Source organism: Symphodus melops (assembly GCF_947650265.1).
Source record: "Symphodus melops genome assembly, chromosome: 12".
Taxonomy (NCBI): Eukaryota; Metazoa; Chordata; class Actinopteri; order Labriformes; family Labridae; genus Symphodus; species Symphodus melops.
Genome location: NC_136702.1, coordinates 23712269 through 23733855, shown reverse-complemented (window position 1 = coordinate 23733855; position 21587 = coordinate 23712269). Strand labels below are relative to the sequence as shown.

At 40.9% G+C, this 21587-nt stretch overlaps 1 protein-coding gene and 3 long non-coding RNA genes across 5 annotated transcripts in view; all 4 read right to left on the bottom strand.

The window, feature by feature from the left end:
* The window catches only part of LOC306832382 (sterile alpha motif domain-containing protein 9-like), an 86839-nt gene extending 72046 nt beyond the window's left edge, over positions 1-14793 (bottom strand). The window contains exon 1 of one of the 2 annotated variants that reach the window (XR_013780220.1): positions 14732-14793. Coding sequence is in view for 1 of the 2 variants with exons in the window: in XM_079357026.1 (XP_079213152.1) it covers positions 14732-14735 (4 nt within the window). In the remaining variant the exon portion in view is untranslated. The remainder of the gene's footprint in view (positions 1-14731) is intronic. The other variant, XM_079357026.1, reaches the window with a different exon arrangement.
* On the bottom strand, positions 1422-7094 carry LOC306832829. The gene is made up of 4 exons (XR_013780273.1): positions 6960-7094; positions 4459-4523; positions 3259-4370; positions 1422-3094 (listed from the first exon to the last, which is right to left on the bottom strand). It is a non-coding gene; the product is annotated as an uncharacterized lncRNA (long non-coding RNA).
* Positions 9911-10709, bottom strand: LOC306832891. The gene is made up of 3 exons (XR_013780284.1): positions 10583-10709; positions 10293-10361; positions 9911-10192 (listed from the first exon to the last, which is right to left on the bottom strand). It is a non-coding gene; the product is annotated as an uncharacterized lncRNA (long non-coding RNA).
* A 2671-nt stretch (positions 14794-17464) lies between the features above and the next one.
* Positions 17465-18078, bottom strand: LOC306832824. The gene is made up of 3 exons (XR_013780270.1): positions 17941-18078; positions 17632-17683; positions 17465-17547 (listed from the first exon to the last, which is right to left on the bottom strand). It is a non-coding gene; the product is annotated as an uncharacterized lncRNA (long non-coding RNA).
* Positions 18079-21587: the final 3509 nt, after the last annotated feature.

The following is a 21587-nucleotide window of genomic DNA, read 5'->3' as shown; positions in this document are numbered from 1 at the left end:
ATTTTGAAAGCAGTTGACTGCTAAGTCCCTCATGTACAGTATTTGCGCTATCTACCACAAAGAGCAACACTCGCTGATGACACGTTAAGTCACCTTGAAACTCTTAGTATCGAGTCACGAAGGGCATGTGCCCTTAACATGGATGACTTTGTGAAACATTTTGCAACTTCTCACCACAACTGCAGGATTTTGTTTTTCTGAACCTGCATAAGTTAGTTTGGTACTTAGACAGTGTATCTGGTCATGACTAAGCTCATATGTTCTACTTAGACCAAGGATAGTTTGGCTGTCAGACAGTACCCCTGGTCATAGTTAAAACCTGCACTATGTTCAAAAATGGTGTCAAATAAGTATAATTGATATATTGATGTCTTTTTTTTGAGTGAGTAGCATGTGTGTGTGTGTGTGTGTCTGTGTGTAACAGTGTGAGTGAGTGGTTAACTCTATGTGAGTATTTTCACCTTTTTTTGTCAAAATGATTTTGTAAATAAATAAGCTGCAAATTAAACTGAATTATACACACAAATCTCATCTCCTGTGTGCTTAGTATGTACATTTCAACATTAAGAGACTCAGATTGCATTTCATTGATCGAGAAACAAATTCGTTGTCATAGTCTGTGGAAGCCCTGAAATAGCCTTGGCCTCCCCCTGGCCACCCCAAGGACAAAAGTCTAGCTCCACCACTGTGAACCGGCACACGGCACCATGATGGGCAGCTGGCTTCTGCAGGAGTGTGGAGGAGAGGAATGGTTCCAGGTGCTGTGGCTATGCATGTGGCTTCTTTGGTTTGGGTGCCCCGTTGACGGTGGAGATGAAGCCAGGGACCGGCTGGGAGTTGGTGGGATCCTTCCGGGGGTTTAAAGAGATGGCAGAGCGGCAGTATGCTAGGCACGGCCTGAAAAACTGATCTACTAAGATGCTGAACTGCTGTCTGACTGCAGTTCACTGGGTGGATGGCAACCGATTTGGAACAACTCATCATGCATGTCTTCGTTAGAATCGTGCCACCGAAACTTGGGATCCGTGGTAAGTAAGCTATTTAGCAGTTTCAATGCAGTCAGCGTGTCAGCGTGCTGCAGGGTCTGTCTACCTGTCATCGAAGGTGTAGGAGTACTCTTTCGGTGTAGAGTAGGATGGCTTAGTATAAACAGGCTTGTTTGGTAATGGGAGGTGTGGTTTAGGTTTGGTCCTGCTACCGAACCTAAGTTAACATATTTTAACTCCTTAACATACAGAAGTCATTCTTTAAAAAGCATCTGCACACGTCCATCAGGACAATAAGATATGGCACAAACACTGACTTCCTGCCGACGAATCAGGGCTTCCACATGCAATTCAGAGATAAATATTTTAAGATGAGAATTATGGCATCATCCAATAGGATCTTTGAGGATTATTTTTACAAAGTCAGCAAGCAGATCAAATCAATCAATCAATCTTTATTGATATAGCATCAATTCATAACAGGCGTTATCTCGAGACACTTTACAAAAGCAGGTAAAGGACCTTACTGTTTGTCTGTTAACATTAACAAAAGAGCAGGTAACAAGACCATGCTCATTGTTATGTTTACAAAAAGCAGGTAAAGGACCTTACTGATGGCTATATTACAAGAGCCCAGCTTAATCCGTCATGGCGTGGCAAGAAAAAACTTCCTTTTAACAGGCAGAAATCTTCAGCAGACCCGGATCATGACGGAACAGCCATCTGCTAAACTGTGCTGGGCTTGAAATGGGATGGGGGAGATGGGACAAGATGCAGAAAGAAGAGTAGGATAGGAAAACAAAAAAAGGGGGGGGGGACAGGCCACCTCACCAAGGGTCCGGAGGAACCTAAGAGAGCTCAGGAGCTCCCAGAAAAAGGAGAGGTTAGTAACTGGAATGCAAATGAATTGAACAGTTGTATTTTTTATATATATACTTTAGTAATCCCCAAGGGGAAAACTGTGGTTCGCACATCTAAAGCTTTGTTCAAACTGCCGCCCAAATCTGATCAAAATCCGATCTCACTGACTGACTCTCTTATGTTAATCGATCAAAGCGATTTCTGTGGTAAATTTTATTTTTATATATACTTTATTAATCCCACGAGGGGAAATTCGGTTTTACAGTCTGTCTAATGAACACACACATAGCATGGTTCTAGTGACATGCATTAATGGAGAGGTCTCAGAGTGAGGGGGCTGCCCACAGTGAGCGCTCCAGAGCAGTTTTTGGGGTTCGGTGCCTTGCTCAGGCACCTCGGCAGTGCTCAGGAAATGGACTGGCATCTCTCGGACTTGGTCCGTGCCGGGACTTGAACCGGCGACCCTACTACCGCCCTTATAGGTTACGCCGAGGAAATACAACAGATGACAAGAGATGTTTTTTTTTTTTTAAGATTTAGACTTTATTAGCGAGAGACAATCGATCTTGAATCTTGAATCTTGATTGGGTCAGAAAACCGGGAGTACGCGGGGGTGTCGACGTGTGGGCCACAGCCTGGAGTTGTGCCAGGGGGCATTGCCTCAATGCATCACCGCATTGGGGACTCTGGACGCCACTTGTTGGATCTACGTCGTTGTCGTTATTTTCGTCGCGGCGTCGCGTTGTGAGTGACACCGATTGAAGCGACCGCGATGTTCAGATTGAGTCGGATCTGCCACCTGCGTATGAGGTTAGAAGCAGATGTTCAAAAATCCGGGAAAGGGGCCACAGGCTGGAGTTGAGGACTGTCGCCGCCATACATCCATACGACGCACAACCGGCGCAAGACAAAAAGAGCAGCGTTTGACGACAAGAGAAACGACCTGCAACGAAGTAGGGGGTAAAATTCGGTATCTTCAGTGTCTTGCCCAAACACTAGTCAGATTTTAATCCAATTTGAAACCATCTGCGTATGAAATTTGAAACTGACGTAGAAAACTAAGATCTCAGGTAACTTTTTGTTTCCAGACTGGCAAAAAAACAAACTACATATGTGGATCAGTTTTGGAGGTGCAATGTGAACAAGGACCCAAAGTAAGTCATCAAAAACCTGCCTTTTTTATTGATCCTTGGAGATGTCAAGAGAGTCCTTCGAAACCACGACGTCAGAGTGGCAACGACGACGACCTGAAACATAAAGGACCCATTGAAATCAATGTAAATGTATTTGATCCTGCCTAAATGTAATAATTAAACAACATGAGCTAAGTGCAATATTCATATTTTACTGCTATTCATTGCTATGATTTTTTTCACCAGTGGATGATCAAGATGTCTTTTTGGTTTCGTACCCAGGAGACCCCTGCTTTTCCTTGCAAGCTGACTTCGTGATGGAAGTTGGAAGATGGCGTTTGATCCAAACGCTGAAATCCATGATCTTTGCTGCACACATGGAGAGGGATGGTGTACTACATGTAGGACTCAATAAGATTCTGGGGTTTACCTTCTCTTCAGCTTCTTTTCGTAGTTGAGATAGTTGGGGCAGAATGCCGAGGAACTGGGCGTACTCTTTCATAGGTAAGATATTTTTACAGCTACTTCCTTCTCGGATGAAGAGCTGTTTTGAGCTTGTTTTGGTATTGACCGTTTTGGCATCTTCTTTCTTGGAATTCTTCTTCTTTTATTTTTTTAATGTGGTTTGGAAGAAGATGTCTTCACAGAGCTTGTAGTGAGGAACAATGTCCACTTCTATAACACATTTGTCTGATGATGTCCCATATTTATTGAGAACTTCAACAAGTCGAGGTTTTTTGATGCAATAATGAGCAATCTGTTTGTGTTTATACAAAAAACAACGATCAATGGCCTTTCTAAGTTCCTCGTCATAAGCCTCTTTACCCTTTACAACAACTCCCACCACCTGGCCATGTTTGAACTCTTTCTGTCTGTCTTTATTGTCTCCTATTCCAAAATGGATGGTGCCATTGGTGCGGCTATTCATGCAGGCAGCTGCAAAGCGAATAACCTCATAAGTGAACTTGCTGATTTTACTTTCATCTGTTGTGTTGTAGAAACCTTTAAACTCGTGGCACGGTTCAATGAAGTCTAAAACACCAGATTCTGTGACATCAAAAATGCTGCCCTCCCTGTAACTATATTCAAGATGGTATTTCTGAAATGGGTAAGGTTTACAAGGACCTCCAGGGAAATTTGTAGAAGTTGTTGCTTCCTCTTTCTGTAATTTCACCACCTCATCTCTGGCATGAATGATGAGTTTTGCTGGTCCAAAAGTCACGTCCATAGTTATTAAGTCTGTTGAATCTATAAGCAAAAGACTAGGTCCATTAATGTCCTGCTGAAACAGTATTTCTGCAACACTGTCTTCCACACCATCCACCTTGAGAACCCATTCTTTAACATGCTGTTTACTCCAATCCTTGATGTCAGGAGGCAGATCCTCCCCCTGAAATTGAAGAAGTGCTGTTACTTTCGTCCAATTTAAATCAAATCCCTCAACACTTCATTTTCAATTAAATGAAACCTTTATTTACCTGAACTTTGTCTTGATCCCCCATAATGGTGTTGCTTTCTTCTTCACAATCAGAGAAAACTAATGCTACAAAAATAAATAAAAATAGAAATTAATAAAGGAACTAAGTACTGTTTGCACATTCAACATAAAAATGACTACAGTTAAGTCTCTATTTTTTATATGAAACACTGCCTGATGTACCCCAACTGTAACTGGCCTATTGGTGATGCTATGACAACAACTGACAACATGTTTAACTTCTGTTTCCCTTTAAATCACAAACAATTGCATTCTTTGCAGTGTAGATAAACCAGGCATTTGATCGATCGCCTTGTGGTTTTTGAGTCGCAGCCGTTTATGTGACATGCGTTTTCTTGATAGACACGAGAGATGTATTTACTGTTCACAAGTAAAGATCTGTCAGGGCCCCTGATATATGTTCAAAGATCTGAACTGAACTTGAAGGCCAGAGAGGTTTTAGCACAAGAACAACTGTAGCTTCAAAACCACATGTTTCTAACAGGACGTCAACATGTTTCTGAGGTGGTGGTGCTAACAGCTAATGGGCCAATAGGAATAAATGGTTTCTGATTCATTTTTTGTTAACTGATTATGGTAGACTCCAAACATGTAGACATTGAATGCAGCCTTTCTTCCCCCCTGTTCACTAATCAGGTCAGCAAGGCACCTGGATGCCTGAGACATTGCTCAGGCTCTTGCTCCTGTCTGTCATTTCTTTGGTGTTGCTGCTGGTGAGTACTGCTTTCATTTGATGTTGAACTGGCTTGTTTTAATGGTGAATGCAATCAGTTTGTGCTGCAGTGGTAATAGTTGGCCCATTCTCTGCTCCCCAGATTGCCCTGACTAATTCCCTGTGGTGGTCAGTACAGTGGTGCAATCTTTTAAAACCTGTAAGCTGAAACATTTTTTTTGTTTTATTATTAATGGCTTCTTTTTATTTTAGGAGGCTTAAACTGCTGCTGTTTTGCTCCTCCTTCTGTTTTGCCCTCCTTTTGTTGTACCTTTTAGTTTTGTACGTGTTTCCTTTTATAGCATTTGTTTGTTTTGTTTTATATTCTTTCAGACTTTGTGTTTATTAGTTTAGTTACTCTTACTGCCACCAACTGTAATTTGACTGTGTTTACTTGGTTTTGGTTGTTTAATTAGTTCAGTCACTGAGCCACTTTGTTTAGAGGCTAGGTAACCAGGGTGAGGTCCTCCACTCTGCATGTGAGTTAAGAGCTGTGAGATTTGCTGTGCTGCTAGACTGTGAGTAAGTGGTAGCACCCCCACACCTTCCTGGCCTCAGGCGTCGCTCTCTTGGCGGACAGCCATGACTCAGAGAGATATTTACACAGGATATACTCGATCTCTGCTATATGCACTCTTAAAATATTGCTCTTTCAGCCTTTATGGACTATCATGGTAATTCAAACAGCACCACAGGTGGCGCTCTGTTGTCTTATAATTGAAAGTCGTCTAACAGTCATCCGGCGGCAGGTAAACCCGTGAGAGCTCTCTCTAATTCAGCAATGAGTCGGCACATAGTAGTTTACTACTGCTAAAGTGTGTGATTTAGCATGCGCGCTGAACCCAGTATGGTATGGTGATGTAAATTTCATAGATTAAAGTGCATGAAGTATCTCAGTATATTGTCATTCAACGAGGTGTGGCTAACCAGCTATATAGGACTTCTGCTAAAGGCTACCTGCTTCTGGCCTCTACGCCCTTACCAGCAACTCAAAATTCAACAGCATCACAATAAGAGTTACAAGGTCTTATAGCCGCTTCATACTAGTCATAGTAATTTGACCTCATTCAGCAGTTTCAACACGATTGTGTGTCTCCTTAACTTTCAATTTTTAGCAGGTGTGTCAGCTCATAAGGTCAACGCTAAACCATTACTCATATTCAATGGGATGCATCCTACATGCGTGCCACATGACTATAAAATAAAAAAGGGAGAGGCCAGTTTAACACTATGGATCTAAATCAACCAGAAGTATTTGTATCAAAGCACTTCTGTATATTATTATCAAACTGAACTACATTTAAGTGTAGAAGAAAACAAATGCCATATTTATAACTGAACATTGTGTTAACTTAACATCCAACATTTCATATTGTGTGTCTCATCTGCTTACCTGCCCATATCACAACATGACTAAAATAACACCACAGGTATGTTCAACCTCATTTTGTCTTACAGGAAATATCATGACTGGCATTTTACTGGCAGTGCTCTCTCTGGGGCAGCCTGTGGCTAAATGAAAACCAGGAAGAAGTTTCTGGATACACAATTTCAACATACTCAAGTGAACAAAGAAATCTAAATATACATGTTAAGTTGTATGAGAGCCCTTTTTGCTGTAAACCGATTAAATATCAGCGTAGAAAACAGGAAGGTAGATTTGACAGAAATGTAGAAACACGAAGTCAGACCCAACATCATATCACTGTGGATACTGTTCTTCATTACACGTTGTTTTATCTAAAATGACTCAATACTTCACTACTTACCTCTTTGAAAGTTCGTCTTCACTCTTAAACAGCGCTGATGCAGCAGAAGTTTCGAGAAAAGAGGAGCGAGACTCCTGTTCGTGCTTCCTTGCAGAGAGGAGAGAACATCAATGATGACCAACACGGAAACCCAGCCTCTTCCATGGAAGAGAAACGAAACTTAAACTACAGTGTAGCCTACGCTGTGTGTGTGTGTGTGTGTGTGTGTGTGTGTGTGTGTGTGTGCGTGCTTGTCTGCGCGCGCACGCACGCTTGTCTGTTTGCGCGCGTGTCGGCCGATATGTAAAATAAAAATCCTACATTTGTGAAAATGTGGCAAAGTTTTTGTAAAAAGTGAATATTTGATTAGATGATTTCAAGTGTTTCCTGTGTGGTCACAGGAGCAGGGGACCGCGGACTGTGGACTCTCCGGTCGAGAGACGATCCACCTCACAACCTCATCATCGACAGATATAAAACAATTCCATTTGGCCTGCACCATGGGGTACCTTCAACACTCAAGAGTTAGACTACCACGAGGGAGGAGACAGAGCACAGCCCTGTATTAATAACGGGTTTGTGAGAGTGTCATTATTCAATGAAAAAATTAAATGTCTGAATGGAAAGTATTTTTCCATTCAGTCTGCCTCCCTCTCTCTCTACCTGTCAGCCACACCCACCTCATCACCTCATCAAAACATTAAAGTGTCACTATATCTGCTAGTTTCCTGTAGTGCTGTAACTGGGTCCATACACTGCCCGTTACAATCTGACCTTTAATGAACAAATGTTATTTATTTATTGTTTATATTTTCAGAAGCAGCACACCTGCACCTGAGTTAGCTTTAGCTTCATTTGCACGTGTTTTCCCTGGACAGGTAAACAAATGATGCATAGCAGGAAGTACATGATCTAAAATAACTGAATAAACTGAACTAGAAATCAGTCAGTTTGTGTAACATTACACTTCATAATATAACAGATAAATATAAACAAACATAAAACATTATAATGTTGATATAAAAAGTAGATGAGCATGACTGACTGACCGCCACATCCAAAAAAAGTTGTAAATTATGTGTAACACCACCAAATACATATATAACTATATGTTAACTAGATTTGCAATTTTATACCATTTTAAAATTGGTATGTATGTGTTAGTTAAATGTTGATATAGAAAATCTTGATTTGTAAACAATAAACACACATTTTAAATATTGCTGATAAAATGCAAAATTTGAGTGGATAAAAATCAATTTAGGCAATTAAATAAAAACCCAAATTAGATTCATTCATTGTAAAAAGATGCTTTAAACCATATTTGGAACGCTACAGTCAGTCCGAGGGGAGCTTGTGCTTTCTACAACGAGCCAATGGGCTTGGATCAGTAACAACTTTGTCTTGTGATGTCACTCCACACATTTTCAACGAGGGGGGACTAGGGACTGAGCGTTTCATGCAGCTAAAGCTACTGCTAGCAGGAGGAGGTAGGAGAAGCTGTGTTTCTGCAGACTTTGAATTTTTGCACACAGATGTGCTTAAACCTGCACAAGACACCTGAAAAACACTCAAGAGAATCTAAAACCAGAAAAAGAAGAATATGGGACCTTTAAAAGTAGTGGCTGCAGGGAATCGTGGGGCAGTACTTTGTTATCTGGTCCAGAGTTTCCCATGCTAAAGAAGGTTAAAAAGGAAGCATTGACCCACCTTTCCCTAACATTCAAAGAATTTGTACGGCTCATGGCCGCCACTTAAATGCTTCCGGGGTTAAGGATGAAAGGAAAGTGAAAGGAGAAAGGAGGGATAATCTGAATGCAAGCTTGGGTTTTTGTGTTTGAGGTCTGGCAGAAGGTGATGTGGCCAGTGAATCTATAGACATAATATACCTGGACGCCTCGTAGACTGATGCTGCCTATTGGAGCTGACGTATCAGCGCAACCGCCATCTTGAATGGGTCTCCAATGTGCCCGCTCTGCATTCATTACTATTGAGGAAGGTCTATCCTCAATTACAATAATCATCAGAACTCCCAGAATTTCTAACTGATTTTCAAAGTAAAAAGTAACCCCACGCAACCTGTTATAAAAACTGCACTGGTTATTGCAACTGTAAACTGCATAAAATACCGGCATAGTGGCTCGCTCTCCATTGATTCCTATTGACTCTGGTGCTATCGTAGACTGAGGAGACCCATCCAATATGGTGGTGGTCTGGTCTGGACGTTTGATGCGTTCCAGCACGTTATGAGGCATATATAATATGGTATAATATGCCTATGGGTGAATCAACGTCATGTTCTGGTTGCAGGGAATCTGGGGAGTGTAGTGGTGTATTTGTGGAGAGGTAGACCTGCGTTGCTTTTTCGGTCTTCTCTTCTATTCGTTTGGTTAACTGTCCACTGTTTACATATTTTTCTTTGTTATGGCTGTAAATGAAATGTTTTACAATATTTTGTGGAAAAAAAACACAAGCTAGCTTTACATTTTAGCTTTGATTTGATATCTAACACATAATGCTTACAAAATACACTTTTAATTTAATCTAAAGAATCTTATACCAGGTACAGAATGTTTGGAAATGACGTGCAATAGAAATATCTCCTCAAGCAATATTTACCTTGATTTTTTCTTTAACCCTTTATTGGGCAAGTGACTATTTTTTTGTGATTTAGGTACACATTACATATGGCCGCCCTTCTGCACCTCAGTAAGGTCGAGAATCATGTGATCCTCTCTCAGCCAATCAGAAGAGATCACCCTACATACTGATCCTGCTATTGTGGCATTTGAACCAAATATGGTAACTTTGTCAATGTTTATTTTTTTAAATGAATCGATCGATCGATATATTTTGTGTAAAAATTAAAATGTACAATTGTTGTACAATAACTACAAACATGCAAGTTTATTTATTTTTTTAAACTTTATTTGTCACCCCTGATGCAGCAAGCAGGGGGAGCAATTCGGGGTTAAGTGTCTTGCCCAAGGACACACCGGACACGTCCCAACTGAGCCACAGCCGCCCCTGACAAGGCAATTCAAAGTGCTTCACTCGACATCAAAAACATCATGACAGAACAAATGGACATGAAAGTGCTTGCAGTCCAGGATCCAGCCACAGATTGACTTTGTGGCTGACAACTGTTGATCTTTTGCTGGATTGTTGGTGCTGTGGATTCTCCTCAGCTCTCAATCCTCTTTTGCAAAAACTTATCCAAGTGCAGAAACTCTGGCTGTCCTGGAAACCGGACCCTGTGATATAAAGTGTACCATATATCATTGTAGTCAGTCACTCAGGCTTGATGCTTTTACTGTATGTTTGAACAGATTAAATTGGTATTCAATAACTTACGTCTTTCTCCTCCTCATCTTTCTCATCTTCTTTCTCATTGTCAGCCTGCTCCTCATCGTCATGTGACAGCTGAGAGATTATTTAAGTCACTTATTAAAGTTATGACAATATCACATTGAAAATGTACAATTATTTATAATCATCAAGCATGGCAGTTATTTTCAAAGAATTTAGAGTTTGATATCAGAGTGACCAGGCAGACCTGCAACATAAATCTACTCATTGCTATGATTGTAGATATTTTTCACCAGTGGATGATTAAGATGTCTTATCTTATCTTGTTTTCTTACCCAGGATATGTGATGTGATGGAAGATCCACACACTGGAGTCCCTTTGTCCTTTGTTACCGATGTGGAGAGGGTTTGGATGGTGTGGACCTTTTGTGATGCTAGATTCATGTTGGGGCTAAATGTAATAATAATATAATAATAATGCTTATTATCATCATTATTATTATGATTATTATTATATAGCCATTATTATTATTATTATTATTATTAAAAAAAAAAAATTTTTTAATTAAATTGAATAGGTAGAAAAACAAGAGTACCTGTATGCGCTAAATAATCATTATTTAAGAGATATATCACCTGCATGCTTATATTTTATCACTGGTGTGGACCTTATGTGATGCTAGATTCATGTTGGGGCTACATGTAGGACTCAATAATAAGATTCTGAGGTGTTGGACTAAATAAAGCTGTTCCGCTCGTTTTCGTAGTTGAGATAGTTTGGGCACCCTACTGATGAACTCTCTCATAGATTTGTCTGTATTGGTTTTCCGGAGGATATTACTACTGCTACCTCCGTCTCGGATATATAGCTGTTTTGATTTAGTTTCAGCAGTGACTGTTTCAGTACCTTCTTTCTTGGCATTTTTATTGTCCATGTGTTCCTTTGTCTGTTTCAACTCTTCTAATGTAGTAAAGAAAACGTTGTCTTCACAGATCTTAGAGTCAAGAACAATGTCCACTTCTATGACATATGTGTCTGATGATGTCCCATATTTATTGTGAACTCTAACAAACCGAGGTGTTTTGATGCAATCATGAGCAATCTGTTTGTCTTGATCTAAAAAACAACAATCAATGAACTTTCTAAGTTCCTCGATATAAGCCTCTTTATCCTTTACAACAACTCCCAACACCTGGCCATGTTTGAACTTTTTCTCCTTGTCTTTATTGTCTCCTATTCCAAAATGGATGGTGCCATTGGTGCGGCTATTCATGCAGGCAGCTGCAAAGCGAATAACCTCATAAATGAACTTAATTATTTTGTATCTATCTGGTGTGTTGTAGAAACCTTTAAACTCGTGGCACGGATCAATGAAGTCTAAAGGACCAGATTCGGTGACATCAAGAATGCTGCCCTCCCTATATTCATGATGGTCACTCTGAAATGGGTAAGGTTTACAAGGACCTCCAGGGAAATTTGTAGAAGTTGTTGATTTCTCTTTCTTTAATTTCACCACCTCATCTCTGGCATCAATTATAAGTTTTGCTTCTCCAAAAATCACACCACTAGTTTTTAAGCGTGTCATATCCATATCCTGAATAAATAGGATGAGGAGTTGGACCAAAGTAATCAATTGTTGGATGAAATGCTGCTCTTCTGCTTGTTTTCGTCGTTGAGATAGTTGGGGCAGACCGTCTTTGAACTTGTTGTATTCGATTGTATGTAAGATATCTTTAATGCTATCTCCATCTCGGATGAAGAGCTGTTTTGAATTTGTTTTGGTATTGACTGTTTTTACTTCTTTCTTGGAATTATTTTCATTTATTATGTTTAAAGAAGTTTTAAAGAATTTATTTTCACAGATCGTAGAGTAAGGAACAATGTCCACTTCTATAACACATTTGTCTGGTGAGTTGTTATTGAGAACTCCAACAAATCGAGGTGGTTTGATGCAAGTATGAGCAATCCATCTGTATTTATCCTCACAATAACGATCAATGGCCTTTTTAAGTTCGTCATCAAATTTCTCTTTATCATTTACAATAACTTCCAACACATGTTTAACATTGTTCTCCTTGTCTTTACCGTCCCCTATTACAAAATGGATGGTGCCATTGGTGCGGCTATTCATGCAGGCAAACGCAAAGGGAATAACCTCATCAAAAAAATAATGAATGAAATTATTTCTATCTAGTGTCTTGTTAATATCTATATACTTGTGCCAGGGTTTAATGAGATCTGAGGCATCAGATTCTTGGACATCAAGATTGTTGACCCAATGTGACTCATGGAAACGACAAAATGGGTCAGGTTTGCAGGAACCTCCAGAGCAACGTTTTTTATTACGTTTTGCTAGTTCAAAAGTCTCATCACTAATTTTAAAGTATTTTAAAGCTATGAGCAAAACCTCTTGCAACAGAATTTCTGCATCACTGGGATCCACACCATCCACCCATTCTTTAACATGTTGTTTACTCAAATCCTTGATGTCAGGAGGCAGATCTTCCCCCTGAAATTAAAACGTGCTGTAACTTAATCCAATTATATCAAATTCCTCAACACATATGACATTTGTGTTAGGACAAACACACTTTAAAAAAAAAAAAATGAACAGAATTTTGTTTTTACCTGAGGTTCATCTTGATCCCCCATGATGGTGTCACTTTCTTCTTCACAATCAGAGAAAACTAATGCCACAAAAAAAATGAAAAAAATAATAATAAAGGAACTAAGTACTGTTTGCACATAAAACATAAAAATGACTACAGTTAAGTTTTACTTTAATACTTATTAAACATCCATGATATCTACCACACCTGTCATAAATCATGACCACTAAGAGAAAGCTCAAGTATGAGCAAAGTCAGGTTTAACAAATGTCCAAACATATTTGGGTCAACATTTTGATTCTTTGCTTTCACTCTGTTTTATGTTTTTTACAATCTACAGAGCATTATTCGAACCGTCAGCTTTAAATGTACACTTTATGTTATTGATGTGTAACGAGGGTTTAAACATTTGAGCGACTCGGTTTTGGACTGGAAAATGTTAATCAACTGTCAGCAAACTGCCGGACCTGGAACTGATGACCTAAAAACATTTTGACACAAATATAGTGTGTGATGTGTTTAAAGCATGCCTGACAGAAGCAACAGATCTATTCTACTAAGTGTTCTTGTTTTAATGCACTAATATTTGGTGAGAAGACGAGGATACAGGAAAGTCTTTTGTAAGGTTGAATAGTTGACAATTTAAATTCCTGTACTTTACATGATTTAAGAAAGACTGATACTAATGGAGAGGAGCTTTGATAGACAATGATCCTTGATCTATTTTTGGTATGTTGGTTTACTTTCTGTCACGTCTATTTTCTAACCTTAATGACCTGCAGCCATTGTGGAGTGATTTGAAAGTCTGTTGGTATTAACATTGAATTTGTGACTGAGCTGGCCCGCTCATCTAGTGAGCACCAACATGGAAAAGGAGGAGTCACAAGTTCACAACAAATGAATCTTCTGCTGTCATACTATCAACTAATGAAACACTGCCTGATGTACCCCAACTGTATCTGGCCTATTGGTGATGCTATGACAACAACTGAATACTGGCACATATATGTGTTCTGGCTACCAAACAAATCAAACTAAGATCAAGATTGAACATAGATTATTAGAGAAGCAACAACTTGTGTTTTTAGAAAATCACCAGACTTAGGCGTCGCCTCGGCTAAAAGCTGAAGGTTTGAACAATTTTTAATTTTGAAAATAATCGCATCAAGTTCAAAAGTCTCTAGTTGACCCCTATCGTTCAAACATGAGTCACAATTTCATTTGAAGAAATGACTGTGCTGGGTTTGGCTCTTTAGTACTTTTTGTTTGTCTAACATGCCAACCAGATAGCCGTCATTTAGATTACACACTTTTTAAGGCTCAAAGTTTGGTGACATTTTTCAATAATCTTTAATCTTGTCAATAACCAAAAACTATTAAAATTCCTTTATTACAAGAGGAGCTCTGTTGGTGCTCATAGATACGTGTGATTGAACCTGTTTGATTAGTGTTTTTAATCCATAGAAATCTCTATGACTGTTTCCGTTCTTATCTTGAAACCAGATCGATCGGTCAATGTTTAGGTTACAGATGAAGGCCATGGCTACATTACAGTTCACAAAAACTGAATGCTTCACTTCCCCCCAACACACACAAATACAACAAGTAGGTTTTAAGTTATAAGTTGAATTAATTAATCATAAAAATGAAAAAAAGATATATAATATACATTTTAAAATAAACCTCATACATGTCTTAGATAAAACAGAAAAGTCAGACATCAACCAAGCTGGGTTACTCGTGTCCCTAAGTATTTCTCTTTTTTCATTATTTAGATGTTTACCTCCCTATCCAAGTTTTTTTGAATTTTTTTTTTAGCAATTGTCAAATATAAGAAAAAGTTGGCCTTCTTAAGAATTCAAAAAATTACTTACCCATGTTAAAGTTTCTTTCAGATTGCTTTTGATGTCTTGTGTGAGCACTTTGAATTGCCTTGACTTTCTTTGTTAGAAAAAGAAAATCAATTCTGCCACGACGACAAGATGACTTCTGTCCTTATAAAGGCGATCACTTCTAAAGAAACCAAACTATTTGTGTCAGGTGCACACCCTCCAACAGGGTGGAGTACCTTCATGTGCCAGGTATAGAAAACAAAGGTTTTTTTTTTCACTATAATTAAATTAAATTAAGTTGGAAGATGAAAATAAAGTAAGAGTTTAAAAAAAACAACCTCCTACTTTCTTTTGCTTGGAAGTTAATGTTTTAGTATAACTGACAAATTGTTTCTTCTTCCTCTTTAAGACCAAAGTGCTAAGATATTAGATCATCAGATCAGAGGATAAAGATTGGCATTAGATAAAACAAAGACTTCCTGTAAGCTTAACCCTACGTACCTGAATCTCATTTAACCTGAAACGAAACTGAAACTATTCAACACAACAATATGAGGAGATGTCACGTCATTTAATGACGCCCACGAACATAACACTAATTTGCTGTCTTTAATCACTTCATCACACAACCTGTTCTCGCGTGACATCCTGATCCTTGTTTTTATGCTGAGACAATGTTGTGTGAGACAGAGATCGCTAGCTCAAAGGAAAAAATGTTACTGTCAAAATCAGAAAAAAAAAAGTTGATGGTGAAGGTAGGACGTAAGAAGAGTGGAAAGAAAAGTGTGCATTCATCCTTACTTGAGTTTATAAATTCAAAGCCAGTCTCTCATCTGCAATGAGGTTGTTGCAGTTTGCAAGGAATAACACCCGAAGGCACCATGAAACGAAGCATGGCGACTTCAGAGAAGTTTATCCATTCCAGAAAGAGGCACGGAAGTAGAAACTTAGCGCACTAACAGCTGGATTTGCGCACAGCAGCAGGGTCCCGGTTCAAAGACTCACAGTGCAGCAAAAAGTGACAAATGCGTTCCTTAAAGCAGCACAGGTTCTCACCCGGCACAACAAACCATTCACTGATGCAGAAGTTTTTAAAGAAGTAATGGTGGCTGTTTTGGAGGAGCTGGCTGATCGATGGATGGATGGCGGGCCAGGCATTATTGGCAGTGGCCACTAGTTACCAACCACTGGTATATAGTATGTTTAAAAGACTCAACTGAACTTGAAGGCCGGATAGACTCAAGTGAGGTTTTAACACAGAAATGACTATAATCAACTTTGAGGGAGAACTATTCACGAGGACGTTTCCTGAGAAACATATAAATACACATGAAATAAACATCCATGTAGGTGCAGTAGTTGTTTCCTTACAGATAATTTGAGGCTTAGATTTTAGAATAAGTCGTGTCTTCTTGTGATTGAATGGCTGAACACCACAGATTCCAGGAGCTGCTATGATGTCCATTAAACAACTGTAATAGACTTTATTTTCTTTTTTTCTTCACTGTTATGACTTTTTATCAGTTTCAATGGGCCTTATGCAAACCTTCAAGACCACAGTGGTTAAAGAAACAAGTGCTAACAGATCAGATCATGTCACAGAATAGAAGTCAGCTATCGAGGGTTAGTCGAGGATAAAAGTTGAAATAATTACCTGTATCCAGTTTATCCTGAAATGGAACTGAAACTATTCAACACAACAAGGTGTGGACATGAATGTTATTTCACGATGCCAACAAGCATAGCGTGACTTCCTTGTCCATGTCAAGAGTAGAAGTATTTGTACCTGAGGAACATAACACAAAAACAAGTTCTCCCATGTTTGACTTCTGTTTACCTTTAAATCACACATTTTCACAGTGCAGATGAATTCACCGATAGCAGGCATTCGATTGATCGCCTTTTGTTTTTTGAGACGCAGCCGTTTATGTGACATACGTTTTCTTGAGAGACACGAGGGGAAGTCATGTTTGTACTGTTCACAAATACAACACTTTAATGTTTAAAGATCTCAACTGAACTTGAAGGAGAGAGGTTTTAGCACAAGAACTGAAACAGGAAGTCAACATGTTTCTGTGGTGGTGCTTACAGATAATGGGCCAATAGAAATAAAGGGTTTCTGATTACTTTAATCTTATCTAATGAACATTGTTTCCTCTGAAATAAACTTACGGACTGATTCCAAAATATTTTTTTGTAATCCAACTTTTTATTTTAATTCGACATTCAACAAACAAAATAGACAGCATTGTTGTTGTACATCAGTACGCCCAAAGTCCCAACTGAGGACGTAGTTGGAACCAAAACAACAGTTCAATGACTAAAGAATACACAGTACAACATCTCTATTATTACCATCCACCAATGGTGCTACGCGTTCAAACAAAAAAGTGGCCCCATAACCTGTGGAAAGTCTCCCCTTCATTATTGAGTCTTGCTAAAACTTGTTCATCAGACACAATTTCTGACATAAGTTCCATCCATTGCTTAAATTGTGGGGGTGACGTACGTACTTTTCCATAACCTGTAGCAGTTTCATCCCCAACGTTTATCACAAGTCAATTCAGTTTGATCCTCTCACAGGCAGATCCTTGATGACTTAGGTATCGTCATATCCAACCCCCTTACCCAAGTGTTCCTTGACATTGTCCCAAAATGGATTGACAAGTTTGCATTCCCAAATTCCATGCAAACATGATCTGATTCCAAAAATGTTTGAGAAAAAGGGCTGAAGCTACAAACTCTGATATTCTTCTTTTACTGAAATGTATTCTGCACACTTCCACTGGTGAAACGTGGCACCTGCTGAGCGTCTGTTGGTCATTTCAATACAACGTGGTAGCCGTCTGTGCTTCCATCTGGGAACAAGAACAAAACGGTGAAAGATCAGTGAAACTCCCAAAGCTCGGCCGCTCAGGAAATATAAGGTTGACAGTTTTTACCCCTTATAGTGCTGAGGATGAAGCTCGTTTCCTCCTTAAAGTTCTGAACCATCTGAGGAGAATGAATGGATGAATGTTGACATCTTATTTGCATTTCCAAATCATCATCATCGTCATCATTAAACCGAAGTTATCCGTCCAACCAGCCTTCCACAGGTTCTGTTTTAAGCTTGCTAATCAACGCTGGAAGGACAGGTGGAATTTGTTCCGCCTGAGAGTCTGTCTCTTTTCTCTCCAAATGTTTTGTTTATTTCTAAATATGTTTTTGGGCCTTTTTTTTTTTTCCTTCGAGCCTTTATGTCAAGTTACCTCGTCGGACACTAGCACGTGAATGCCGGAGGGGTTTTGTCTGTAGATGTGTGTGATTTGCTGTGGAGTGATGCTGTACAGCATGGCGATCTTTTCAGACAGGTCCAGCAGTGTGAGCTCCTCCAGGTACAGAGCGTGGTAGACTGCAGAGAGGAGAGAGAGAGAGGAAACTTAAGGACACAAGTCAATGTGACTCCACGTCTCACTTTGAATTTTATTGATATTCTCTTGTAAAGACAAATATTGTCACAGCTACAGTTAATTTGTCTCCAGAACATTTTTCAGAAACTCTCAAAGACACAATCACCCGTTTGAAATATTAGAAATGTTAATAAAGTGTGTTCAAATAGACCGATACAAGTCGGTGCAATAAATGTGATCAGATCTTTTTGTGTTAAAAGTTCAAATTTAATTAAAGGCAGGGTTGGTCAGTTTTAAAAACTCTTATGAATTTGAAAGTAGCATTCCCCCCATGCTCCATCTGCACCCCTCCCCTCTGTTCAGGTTCACTCAGAGCACATCACAGTTTCTTTTTTATGCCGTGGAGGGGGTTTGGAGGAGGGACTCCGGACCTTCAGGCATACAAGGCCGAACAAACACAGGGGAAAGATCTGGGGGACGGCCAGGAGGCCGAGCAGACACGGGAGAGAGTTCAGGTGGGCGGCCCGGAGGCCGAGCAGGAACGGGAGAGAGTTCAGGTGAGCGGCCCGGAGGCCGAGCAGGAACGGGAGAGAGTTCAGGTGAGCGGCCCGGAGGCCGAGCAGGCACGGGAGAGAGTTCAGATGGGCGGCCCGGAGGCCGAGCAGGCACGGGAGAGAGTTCAGGTGAGCGGCCCGGAGGCCGGGCAGGCACGGGAGAGAGTTCAGATGGGCAGCCAGGTGGCCGACCAGACCTGGCAGACAGTTCAGGTATTGACTGGGCCGCCGAGGAAATGTCGTCGGACGTTGACCAGACCGCCGAGGGAAGCTCAGGCATCGGCCGGATGACAGAGGGAACATAGTCGGGCGTCAGGCGGACTGCCGAGGGAAGCTCAGGCGTTAGCCGGACCGCAGAGGAGACGTCGTCAGTTGTCGGCCGGACCAGCGAGGAGACGTCGTCAGTTGTCGGCCGGACCAGCGAGGAGACGTCGTCAGTTGTCGGCCGGACCAGCGAGGAGACGTCGTCAGTTGTCGGCCGGACCAGCGAGGAGACGTCGTCGGGCGTCGGCCGGACCAGCGAGGAGACGTCGTCGGGCGTCGGCCGGACCAGCGAGGACTCGTCGTCGGGTGTCGGCCCGTATGCCGAGGGAACCTCAACATGATGACGACGGCGTTCAGCAGGCAGGGGAACAGGAAGTTGACAACGCTCTGCCGAAGCTGGTGGCAGACGGCGTTCAGCGGGCACGGGGACAGGAAGCTGACAACACTCTGCGGAAGCTGGTGGCAGACGGCGTTCAGCTGGAACGGGAACAGGAAGCAGACGGCGCTCTGCCGGAACGGGAACAGGAAGCAGACGGCGCTCCGCAGGCAAGGGGACAGGAAACGGACAGCGCTCTGCTGGAACAGGGACCGGAAGCAGACAACGCTATGCCAAAACTGGTGGCAGACGGCGTTCTGCAGGAACAGGAAGCAGGCAGCGCTTTGCCGGAACGGGTACAGGAAGCAGAGGCTCTGAGGCACCATGAGGCCGAAGCCTGGACTGAGGTTTAGGCTGCTGTGGGTCTGGGAAGCACAAGGGCAGAATCACTGGAATGCTGGGCAACCGGGAACCATGGCGTCCACTTCTCCTCTTCTGGCCCCCACGAGTGCCAGTAAAAATGGCCAGGCGGGTGCCATCAAATGGAGAACGCTCAGACTCAAAAGTGCTCCGTATCGAGAGCAACATGTTTTGAAAATAACGAATTTTTGAAAAACAGTCCATGGAATCTAAATCTTCTGCTGGGTCCATGATTGGTTGGTTCATTCTGTCACGGGTTAGCAGGTAGGAAACAGGGAGGAGGACCCAATTGCAGAAAATAATAATTTATTTTAACAAAAAGGCAAAAACAAAAACTTACTGAGAAAAAACAAAATCCAAAAAACCACGACGGAGAAAACACAGGGAGCAGGGAGAAGCAACACATTCCAAGAACACGAGACAATGACATGACAATACAATGAACCAACAAGAAACTGAGGCAGACACAGAAACTAAACAGACAAGGGGTAATCAGACACAGGTGAGACTAACGAGACAGGTGAGGAACATCAGGGTAATCACTAAGGCGGGAAACACAAGGAACAAAGAACACAAGACCAGAACACTGAGGACACGTACAAAGTAAAACCCAACACTGACACCACCACCAAAACCAGATATACAAAATAAAACAGGAAACACTAAAGACTAGACTTAAAACACAAGACAGGAAATAAACTAACAGGCAACATAGGAGGACACAAGGACACAGGGAAACACACTAGGGACTAAAGTAAAACACACTAGGAACATAGATACACAGAACACAAGGGAAATAATGAAAACTAAAACAGGATTAAATGCAGAACAAAACCAAACCATGACACCAGTCTCTCATCTGCAATGAGGTTGTTGCAGTTTGCAAGGAATAAGACCCGAAGGCACCATGAAACGAAGCATGGCGACTTCAGAGAAGTTTATCCATTCCAGAAAGAGGCACGGAAGTAGAAACTTAGCGCACTAACAGCTGGATTTGCGCACAGCAGCAGGGTCCCGGTTCAAAGACTCACAGTGCAGCAAAAAGTGACAAATGCGTTCCTTAAAGCAGCACAGGTTCTCACCCGGCACAACAAACCATTCACTGATGCAGAAGGTTTTAAAGAAGTAATGGTGGCTGTTTTGGAGGAGCTGGCTGATAGATCGATGGATGGCGGGCCAGGCATTATTGGCAGTGGCCACTAGTTACCAACCACTGGTATATAGTATGTTTAAAAGACTCAACTGAACTTGAAGGCCGGATAGACTGAAGTGAGGTTTTAACACAGAAATGACTATAATCAACTTTGAGGGAGAACTATTCACGAGGACGTTTCCTGAGAAACATATAAATACACATGAAATAAACATCTATGTAGGTGCAGTAGTTGTTTCCTTACAGATAATTTGAGGCTTAGATTTTAGAATAAGTCGTGTCTTCTTGTGATTGAATGGCTGAACACCACAGATTCCAGGAGCTGCTATGATGTCCATTAAACAACTGTAATAGACTTTATTTTCTTTTTTTCTTCACTGTTATGACTTTCTATCAGTTTCAATGGGCCTTATGCAAACCTTCAAGACCACAGTGGTTAAAGAAACAAGTGCTAACAGATCAGATCATGTCACAGAATAGAAGTCAGCTGTCGAGGGTTAGTCGAGGATAAAAGTTGAAATAATTACCTGTATCCAGTTTATCCTGAAATGGAACTGAAACTATTCAACACAACAAGGTGTGGACATGAATGTTATTTCACGATGCCAACAAGCATAGCGTGACTTCCTTGTCCATGTCAAGAGTAGAAGTATTTGTACCCGAGGAACATCACACAAAAACAAGTTCTCCCATGTTTGACTTCTGTTTACCTTTAAATCACACATTTTCACAGTGCAGATGAATTCACCGATAGCAGGCATTCGATTGATCGCCTTTTGTTTTTTGAGACGCAGCCGTT